This window comes from Spathaspora passalidarum, assembly GCF_000223485.1.
Source record: "Spathaspora passalidarum NRRL Y-27907 unplaced genomic scaffold SPAPAscaffold_3, whole genome shotgun sequence".
Taxonomy (NCBI): Eukaryota; Fungi; Ascomycota; class Pichiomycetes; order Serinales; family Debaryomycetaceae; genus Spathaspora; species Spathaspora passalidarum.
Window position 1 is genome coordinate 22231 of NW_006767427.1, and position 11336 is coordinate 33566.

At 34.7% G+C, this 11336-nt stretch overlaps 2 protein-coding genes across 2 annotated transcripts; one reads left to right on the forward strand and one right to left on the reverse strand. All coding sequences in view use genetic code 12, as the record gives it.

Annotated features, from left to right (window-relative positions):
* Nucleotides 1-2481: 2481 nt before the first annotated feature.
* SPAPADRAFT_49650 (uncharacterized protein) lies at nucleotides 2482-4545 on the forward strand (the record flags this gene model as incomplete). The annotated part of the gene is made up of 1 exon (XM_007374143.1): nucleotides 2482-4545. One exon carries the CDS (start codon nucleotides 2482-2484, stop codon nucleotides 4543-4545), a length of 2064 nt encoding a protein of 687 aa, XP_007374205.1.
* A 943-nt stretch (nucleotides 4546-5488) lies between these two features.
* On the reverse strand, nucleotides 5489-7073 carry ZSF1 (Zsf1p; the record flags this gene model as incomplete). The annotated part of the gene is made up of 1 exon (XM_007374144.1): nucleotides 5489-7073. The coding sequence occupies one exon, from the start codon at nucleotides 6839-6841 to the stop codon at nucleotides 5780-5782; it is 1062 nt and encodes a 353-aa protein (XP_007374206.1).
* Nucleotides 7074-11336: the final 4263 nt, after the last annotated feature.

An 11336-nucleotide genomic window follows, 5' to 3' on the forward strand; every position in this document is an offset into this window, starting at 1 on the left:
AATTAGAGGATGCAATAGTGGTGCTACCTATAGATTATTACAACCTCTCAGTCATTGTTTAACAGTAGTGTCATATTATTGAAGCTGTCTGATAAATGACGGGGATACTCGTTTGAGAGACTTGTATCTCTCCATTATGTAAAAGATTCTATGAAGTATCCGTTATACCTTTAATATGGGTGTTGAGGAATTTGAGTATTTCCATCAGATAGACGTGATCCATATCTGTGCAAACAGATAATTGTAAGCACTGACCCATAACACTCCTACAAGACTATACACACGTATTCCTATTCGCAATGTAGGTTCATTCTATCGACAAACATTGATCCAAAAACATTTTCCAGGTATTCTTGAGAAGTGCAGTAATAGATGTACAAACTAGACAGTGTTTTTTTTCCAAAAGTTTGCATCTTCTGAATACTAACTAGTTTACATAAATCTGGCCTTTGGATCCTAATCTCGATTTTCTTTTCTTGTGTGAGTCAAGACACATATTTAGTTTCAAAAAGGTTTTATGTTGGCATACTGTATTGATCGAGATTCATGTTGCACCAAGAAAAAAAAATAGAATAAAATAAGCAACAGTTTACAACCGTTCCAAGATTTCGGTACATCGCTTGGATTAATTAAATCCCATGTGAAAACCCTGGGTTTAGTAGAAAGTTCTTGTTTTTTTTATGTCGTCTAGCTGTGCAACACAGAGACGTTGTTATTATCCCGTCTGTATTTTATGGGCCCTAATAATAGAATTCTATACAAAGGATAGGTGCAGGAAATACAAGTATCACAGGACTGACACTAAATTCTTTCTTTACCTTGTCAAGTTATCTTTCTCTTTTTCTTGGTTTTTGATGGTATCAGAAGCCGTAGCACTAAGGTGAAAATGCCAAGATAATAGGATTGAGTAAAAATGGAGGAGCATACCCTACACAAAAGAGTCTTTCCAGCCCATCATTTATGAATTACTGACTAGTACGATATTTAAAGTTTCAAGAATTTAGCAAATTCGCGAGCCGATTTCAACATTCAATGAAATATTTAGATGATCACTTCCTTCCGTTGTCACACGATGGTTTGGCATGTTGCATCAATTAAAGTAACTATTTTACGAAAATAAGCAAATTCTATGAGTTATCACTAAATACATCATTATACACTTGACTATATTTATATATAATCCAAGCAATATGTTAGCCTTGATGCCCTAGCATGAAAAGTTTTAAATATTTAAAAGCCAAGAAGAAATGCATCTTCTCATGCAACATCGTATGCTCTGTTTGTGGAAATTTTTACGATTCCAAGCATTTACCCACAAGGACCCCTATTTCTTATTAATTTTTTTCAATCAATGATTTTGATTATACCTGACAACAGTTGCCGTTTGTTGATATTGTAGATATTCATAAACATGACAATAGCTTGACTTTTTCTACTCTTTATAAAGCGTTATGACGTTCCATTCTTAACGTCACATTTCACATCTGTTTTGTTTTTCGCAACCAAAAAAAAGCCAGGTCAAGTTTTTATAATTTGTAAAAGATACAAAATAGACAAGGGTCATTCATGTGTAGACTCATTACAGTTGTAAGAAATAGTAAAGTCTTTCCGATGACCGTACTATCAATATTTCCCCCCCTTTTTGCCAAGCATCTGCTCAATTCGGTATACATTGAATTGTAATAGCCTTTTCTTGCCAAAGTTTTTACACATAAACAGTAATTGGAATCAATTACCATATGACTTAATGTTCTAGTTGGTTTAAAAAGTTAACCCCGCCAAACATCTTGTCTTTGTGAAAAATAATTAGTAGATAGCAGTTTATCAGCTCGAATTGGTTTATTTTTCTTTAGTTCCTCTCTTGGGGAATACTTCATTGGTCCTAAATCGAAACTTAAGTTTCTAGTTGTACAAAACTTTTCCAAGAAAATGAATCCATTCAGGTATCCACTAAAGGTTAAGCTTTTAATAAAACAAAACATTTTTCACTCATTATTGTATCCACCTGGTAACTTTAACACACAATAAAACCAATAAACAATTTAACCAAGGCTCTCCTTGAGGTTTTGGCTCCGATAATGTCCTGATTCTTGTAATACATCCTACCCACTCCATTTTACCTTGATTGTTATAAACTTATTCTATAAGATGTAGTATAATCTCTGTCTTGTAATCCCAGAACAACCAAATATCTAAGGACTAATATCGATTTAAACTTTGACACAACAAAACCTCATGATAACATATCAGCTAGTGGATGATAATAATACTCGGCAAACCTAAAAGTTCATGTCATCATGTGTTCTTGTCACTGAATGTGTAAAATCAATTCCAAACCTTTTGCCCTGGAAATCTATCATGACAAAATTCCACAAAATACTTTAATATAGACCCTGTTTTGTTTCTTATAAACAATATAAATATGTATCAATTTCCTGTATAGTTTTCTATTGGCATTTGTTTCTCTATAATGCTTTACCAATGTTGAACACATTATTATCCCTATTCACTTTTTTAGCATTTGTGATTGCAACAACAAACGATAGAGTATTAGATTTTACTAAAAATAAAGTCAGCTCATGCCCTGTCCGTTTCATTTACAAGACTTGGCCAAGCGATGAATTTGTTATTAGTTCAGTCAAGTTGGGAGCTAATGGTAACTACTTCATGCGGCTAGATATTGATAGGAGTAAGACATGCAAAACAAGTCAACTCATTGACTTTCAAATTGGGAAGGAGGACGGATATCCCCGTAGGAAGTATAGCCATAAATGGACAACTTTTGGTGTTGACTATGAGTTTGGGTCTTTTTCTTCGTACTATGGTGTCCCCCTGAAACTCGCTATGTGGCATCTGGATTACATGTGTGGGAAGACTTACTACCAGACTTCAGATGCTAGTGAACCTGTATTGATGGATCGAAAGTGTGCCGAACAAGTCCAGAAAGCAACGTGGAAATATACTGATGTCACCGATGGATTACAAACAACTGCTGTTGAAGTGAAAAAGCCAATTTGTGAACCAATTAAATCCAATCTACCAGCTGATGCAGGTGTAGTCCTAAGGAAGTTTAGATTTTCGTCGGTGGAAAAGATAGAAAATTCAAACAATTATGTGGTTTCGGTAGAATTAGAGCTTCAAGTTCGTAATTGGTTCATATTAGAGCATGTTACACTTTACTACAAAAAAAGAACCAAATCTAATATTACTCCTCGTCCACAAGACAGTCAAACTCACATATTCCTAGATATATTTACTTATACTGCCAGTTGGGTCATGGCTGGGGAACCATGTGAAGAGGGAATTTGCTCGACTCCATTTGATATTGTGGTCAGTGGAAGAAAACCACAAAAACAGCCAGAGCCATATGTCTTCACACATGATTGTCTGGATGGTGGTTTGAAAAACCTAGGAGGTACTTTTCCTATAATGGTTTTAGGTACTAACGATTCTCCAAATCCTAGCAGTGCATCTGAAATTGATGAGTCGAGCACGGCAGATGTTGATGAGTCGAGTACAGTTGATGTTGATGGATCTAGTACAGTGGATGTTGATGGATCGAGTACAGTTGATGTTGATGAGTCGAGCACGGCAGATGTTGATGGATCGAGTACAGTTGATGTTGATGAGTCGAGCACGGCAGATGTTGATGGGTCAAGTACAGTGGATGTTGATGGATCTAGTACAGTGGATGTTGATGGATCTAGTACAGTGGATGTTGATGGGTCGAGTACAGTGGATGTTGATGAATCTAGTACAGTCGATGTTGATGGATCAAGCACAGTTGATGTTGACATAACAGATTCATCTGACGCTGATGAGTTGAGTACAGTTGATGTTGATGGTTCAACTACTTCTGTAGCTGATGAATCAAGCACAGTTGATGTTGAGGTAACAAGTTCTTCTAACATTGACGAATCAAGTAAATCTGAGAGTGACGTATCAAGTACATCTGAAGGTTATATATCTACTGCATCTGAAGGTTATACATCTACTGCATCTGAAACGAATACAAAGGAAATCCTTTCAATTACAACAAGTGCTTCCGAAACTTGGAGCAGCAAAGCTAGCACAACCACCAACTCTTCATATGTGATAGAATCTCCCTCGGTACAAGTAAGTACCATAATTGAAACTTCAATCAGTACTATTTTCACTAGTGTTTGTGAATCATCAACCTGTATAAGAACGGCTGTCACTGTCACCAGCACCAAAACATATTATCATCCAGTACCTTTCCAATCCAATGAACCTGATGCAAAGTATACAACAATCACCAAAGAAAATGGTGAAGTGGAAGTGGTATATGCTACTATTTCTATAAGCTCACAACAGGAACAAGCTAAACAAAAGCCTGGTCAACATTCAAGTCAAGAACATGGTTCCGTGGTAGCTGCTCCTACTTCAAAATCAACGCAAAATCTTGGTGAACATTCAAGTCAGCAACAGGGGTCCCTGGTATTTGACAGTATTCAAGTGCATAGTGGTGCTTCCTTGGTTTCCTATAGTATTTTGTTGTTAGTTGGTCTTATTGCAGTGTTATAAGTTATATTTCATCTGCCCCTCCCCGCCTCTCACTATTTTCTATCTACCTTTTGTTGCAGCGTTGTAAGTTATACCTGTGCAACCTGCCACTCTATTTTTTTTGCAATACTTTGTTTATCAATATAATATCTTTTTATATTTTAAATTGTAGGCTTCTTTGATATTTAATAACCGTAAGATTAATATTTGCGCGTAAAAGTATCTATATAGACGCACCTTAACATATTTCAATTAGTAAATTTCCAAATATATACAAGAATTGAACATTAAAAGTAGAATTATCAACATCATATGGAACACGACATGTCTTATCATCCTCGGTCCCAATAGAGCATAATATCTAACTTGATATTCAACCATCTGCAAAAAAAAGAAGATGTTGAAACGCTAAAAATTAATACTAAATAATCATAGAGAACAACCGAAAAGTCGTTCAACAAGCTATTGCAGAGAAAGAGAGAGAACCCGTAAAAAATATACATTTACAGCTTTTAGTTTAATCAAAATAACAAACTTTTCCTATTAAAAAATGAGCTTCCCACGAACTTATACCCACCGAACAACAAACCTGGATGAATGTGCAGAAGTTTCTGCTAAAATTGTACAAAGAAATAAATTGACCCCTTTGCAAGAAGTTAGCTGATATTTAACTGCTGGTGTCTGTCCAGAGCAGCACCAAAATGGGTTCAATAAATCTCACGATGCTTGCCTCAAGGAACTAACATCTCTGTGTTGATGTTTACTCCAGTTATATCTGCCGTTCATTTTCCGGGGCTAAATATTTGAAGTGGCGGAAATAACATCCGCACGGGTATTCGCTTATGTGACCTCATGCAACTACATGTACTACCATTAATTAAGCTGCAAGATCCGGAAATGACTGTAACACAGCCACCAAAAATAGAAACTTTGTTGATAACTACTGTGTCCCCCTACAACAAGTCCGATAGTAAATAAATAAATATTAGACAGTACATAAATAATGACAATACAAACAAAATTTAGTCAATAAATAAAACGTAATCATCAAATCATAAACACAAAAAGCTCAAAGCAAAATAACAAACTCGGCACCAGCAAAAAATCAACGTCTTGTTCCTCTTTAAACTAGTTTCAACCGACAGTGTTAAAAAAGTATATATATACACATTCAAAGCATGTGTTCCCAAATAAATAAAGCAATACAAATTATAAAAACCGTTCCTTTTTTTTGAGCAGCAAACCTTTTTTTTTTCTAGTCACCATGTTTAAAGCAACATCTATTACCATAACGACAACTTCCATACTTTGCCCAGTTAACACAAGGTTTAGATCTCCATTTTGGTGGTCTTTCAACAACTTTAAGTTCATTTTCTCCATGGGCAAATTGACATTTGTTTCCATAAGGGCATATCCCCATCTTCATAAACGATGCACACAATTCAGTCTTGTATAACTGGGTGTTAACTGTAGCTGATGATACATTAGTCTTCATGTGAGCATGAACATCACTCGATTCCTTGTGTTGAGAATTATGGGAATGACCAACAAATGGTTGTTGGCGGACATTTCCATTCAACATAGGGGTGGAACGAACAAATCTCGATTGTTGTTGTTGTTGTTGGTGATGTTCAAAATTAAACAAATCCTCTGAATCATTCGCAATGTTGAATTGAACATTAGGGTTATGAGTAGTTGTAAACAGGTCACTCTTGGTTTGCATCATCAAATTTTCCTCAGTTAAGCGAGGCAACAAACTAGACTCATAACCGTGCAAGGAATCAATAAATGGATCCACAGTCAACAGTGGTGAACTCGAACTGTTTGGTTGGGCAACAGTAGAAATTTGTTGTTGCGAAATGCTAGACAAAATAGGAGGTGAAATAGAAACATTTGAAGTATTCCAGTTCACTTGTTGTGTGGTGTAAACTGGGTTAGGATTGAACAAACGTGGCTGTTGTTGTTGTTGTTGTGGAAAAAATTGTTGTTGCTGTGGTTGTTGAGACACCGATGGAACTATTGCTGATGGGTATTGTGCAGCTGGTTGCTTGACATTAATGGCGCCATTAGAAGTCATAGATTCATTGGTTGACGAATGCCATAAATCAGCCAACAAATCGCCGTGCAAGTCGCCAAAGTCCGAAGTGGATGATGATGCCGACGAAGTAGTTAAACTAGACGATACAGAATTGTGTTGTTTTAATGGTGTATTTTGTGGTTGCTTGTGCTGTTGTTGTAACCCAATAGGAGGTGGCGAATTCCTTGAATTACCTGATCCAATATTAGAAGCGCCGTACATAGAACTCGTGGACAACATTATTATGATTTCTTTTTTTCTCGTGAAGATCCTTCCACCAGGAAATTAAATGGCAAAAAAAAAAGGTAAATTCAAGAAAAGGTGAAAATGACTGGTTGTGATAAGTGAAAGGGAGTATGTGGTTAGGATTAGACTAGGAATATCCCCTATGTGTTGTATCTGATAATGTAAAAACAAAAAAACGAAAACTAAAAAGAAAGAAGATTCTTCCCTTTTTCTGAAGAAATGTAATGGAAAAAAAACCAGGTAAATGTATTTTTGGTATGGGCAAATGAATTGAAATTTATATATCAATAAAAATTTAAGCCAGTCGGACAAGAAAGACAGCGCCAGTTGATAGTATAAGAAATTTCTTTGTTAATTGTTTTCTTTTTTTTTTTTGATGGGAAAAAAAAAGAAATGGGACAGGAAAAATTTTAATTTATGCTGCTGCCCAAAAAAAAAAAGAGAGAGAATGAAAAAAAATAGAGAGTCAAGTTAAAAAATAATTCTTGAAATTCCCCTCTTATACCAAATCTTACTCACCTTCCATTGATTTCAAACACAACAGGATCAATATTGTGATTGGTCTTGCGGAGAACACCCACACTTGTGGAAGAGGCAATTCCCCCCCTATAATTTTTTTTCTCCATCATGATTCGTGTTCACAACTGTATCAAACTTTTAGGTTATTCCTGATGTCAACTTTTTATAAAAATTTTGTTTTTCCACGATTTAAATTTTTAAATTCTGCAACGGATAAAATCGAAGGTTGAACCAGATAGTTAAGAAATCCAGAGCGGAGATGTATAACTGACAGAAAAAAAAAATAAAAAAAGGAGGGGGCAAAGTAACTTTGTTATATTTTTTGTTTTTTTTTATTTGTTAATATTTTTTGTGTGCCTAACTATTTACTTTAGTGACTGGTGGTATTTGTAAGAGGTGGGACCCATAAGATCTCAATAATATTATTTAACTATTTCACATGTTCGCAATATAATTACATAGAAATCGATCCACAATTCGCTGTATCAAATTAACCCCCGTTGCGCACCACTTTCTCCTGGCTATTTATTGTTGTTTTTTGGGAATGCTACACAAAAACAATAGAAGCATCTCATCCGGACGCTGGAAAAAAAAAAAGTGAGGTGATGACTCCTGTCTGTTGCTCTCTCTTTCCACGTTTAGCTTTCACGCGGTGCAAGATTTTTTTTATGCTATTTTTTTTGGGAAAAAAAAATAATTGTTCATGCACCTATACGACCTGGTTACCCCGTCATCTGCTCCTCTAAAACAACTGCTTAATAAGCAGTTATTTCACCCTGACAATCGTGATTAATAGATATATGTCTACCTATTGCTGTCCTGGTATTACATTTTACTTTAAATAGAACCAAACTTTCCACATTTGGCTATGGATTAGCTTGAAAAAAAAACAGTACTTAAACTCCGGAACAATTAACTTTTCAAGCTTCGTACCGGCTGAAAACGACCAGTGAAACAAAAAAAAAATATTCACAATAATAATAATTCTTATCGCCAGAAACAAATAACCAATTTATCAATCAAAATAACAAGAAAAAAAAACGTTTCTGTTGTGGCAACCAACAAGTACCCACATTTGCATGGGAAAGGTATATCAAGCTGTTGTAACAACAAAATTAGGAAATGAACCCTTTATTGGTTGTAACATTAGTGGGGAAAGTTATTTTTGGCAAATTTTGTAAACTTTTTAAACAAAATAGTATTTACGTTATAACTTAGGTTTTAACATTATGCCTTTCCACTTCCTAACCTTATATTAAATTGACAGGATCACGTGTTACTCCATATATGCATTCCTGTCATTATAATACTGCAATCTAAAAAGAATGTGAAGAAAAACCTTGCGCTCTCCTATAAACATAAATTTTGCAATCACATATATATACGACGGACATTTCGGGGCAATCATTTAGTTTACTCTTTTGCGGGGCTGTCATATCCACGGGCTTAGCAAATGAGCTACATTATTCACAAAATTCAGGGCAAGCCTGCGTGGTGGCGCGATCTCCAATTTACATAAGCTATCCGCGCCATTATTTCCCAACAAAAAAAATAAAATACTGTCACTTTTAACCCCCTTTTTTAGGAAACACATCCTAATACACAAGTAATGGCAGCTTTTTTTTATTTCTGTTTCTACCGTAACTCGCAAAGATTTAGCCAATCACCCGAATTAGCCATTAGCGAATTGTCCCCCCCCCCCTCTCCAACATTTTTTTTTTTTGCATTTGTGAAGGTTTCCATGTTAGTTTCCAGAATCCATGGAAAGTGGGGGTGAGTGCATTTTAGCCGTTGTGCAACTTTAGAAATTGGTGTTAATGTTCGGAGGCGGGAACAAAGAAAAAAAAAAAATTCCCAGTCATCAAAAGCTTGTTCTCTTGCCCTTTAATTTTCTCATGTGATCATTAATTGCCAAGCCAACACTATTTCTAGTCATGCAATTCATCCAAATAAGTTTGCTGGCGGTTGCATATGCCTCAAAGAAAAGATAGTTTTGCTTTGACATTCATACGTTACATTTCTGGTGGGTGCAAAAAAAAAGCCGTACATTTAAATTAATTTTACCAATTTAAATTTAGAAACCATAAAGTATTTAATCTAGCATATTAAGTACTTAAAAGATTACAGGATCATAAACAGAATCAAGTTATGCCACTTTATATTTACTTCTAAATGGCATGAACAAGTCAATCTTGAAAAATGATTTTCTCTCCTAAGCACCGGCTAACCAGGCTCTCCAGAAGCCATTTTACCATTATGATTTATTTTGTAATAGATCTGGAACTGTAAACTATTTCTTGTCAAACCACCTAGGTAGAAATTCTCTTCATGACCCATTTATCTATAAATGTGAGTGCTGAAATGACCATCTATATCTCTGTATTCCAAATCGTTATCCAAATCCCTTGCATATGCCTGATCCATACTGATACCCAATCCATCTTGCTCCAAAATGTATAGTTAATGTGGATACTGCCCTATAAACACACACAGATTTTTTTTCCAGTAATAAGCTTGAATGCAATCTTGAGAATCTCTTGCAGATTATCTTATTGTGTTGCCGAATTAACAACCTTTGTACCCCATCACAAGTGTCGTTTATCTTCATATTTATATAGATTAAACTCATTCATACTATCAGGGTTAACTACAAGAAATAATTTCAGATCATCAATATAATGGTTAAGTGCTAGTTCAGATAACGAAATTTCAGATCCCTCATTTATTACGTGGTATATCCATATATTCAACTTTTCTATTATACATACATCAATCTTTGTGAATATATGTTTCCTTAGTAATTTCTTATTGTATAACATTATACATAATACTTTACAAGCAAACAAGTGTCAAAACAATTACAAGAGCAGTAATAATACCAATTATTTTGTCCTTACTAGTTTTTTTTTGTTCTATTTGGAGAAAGGGAAGCTCAATGACTTCACTTAGAGTAGTTTCCAGTGTAGTTATTATTAATTACAACTGTGTTAACTCTAATATGAAGCCAAGTACAATGAAAATGTCATTATATTATATAAAAAATGTTTTTTTGAGATTTGTAGCTTTAACCGTCATAAAATAAATATCGTGGAATATCAAATGCAAGACAAGAAATTATTATTGTATTGCAAAGACATCCAATTGTTCAAAAAGAATATTCTGTGGTATACTTTTCACATTTTGACTTTGGAAAGTGGTTCCACACGAGAGAAATCATTCAATCTTATTCGAAACATAAACGCTGGAAGTTGCCTCGAAGTACAAGGGCCTAAATTTTTCTACTGAAATTTATAATAATAACAAATACCAGAGTAATTTATTATATATTGGTATCATAAACAACAATTAGCACTTGTTTCAACAAGCATCAACTCTATTCTATCTACATGCCAAATAGAATCTTGATATTCCAAATAACCTCTAGGGAAGCCCAAGTGCAAATTTTATAAACTGCGCATATGCATTATATTACGTCATGAATGTGTTGTTATGCAAGGCTGCTAAAACAAATCTTCCGATGTCAGTTCAGGGACCAAAACCAAAAAAGAACATGGTGCTGCCTAGCGAAAATAGCGGAGAATATAGAAATAATATATTGAAGAATTAACTATATAAGAGTGGTTATAAAATAGACTAGTTCCAAAAGCAATCTTTGAGGGTAGTCATATGGCCCCATAAAAAACGTCATTTCTGACCAAATAAAAAATACCACATATACAATTAACACTCCTCAAAGAACATTATACAGGCATTTACAGTCTATTATTTAATCTTTGACATGTACTTGTCTTTATTTCAATGATTGTCATTTGGTTCCTAGATGATACGTATTCCTTTAGCATTATCAAGCATTGATATAGACATTACATGTAATACTCAATAAACAGGTGAGCACCAGAATCTACTTTCTTCTTTGATTTGTCGTTATCTCATCAGTGCCAAAGTCTTGGATAAAACTAGATATATCTAA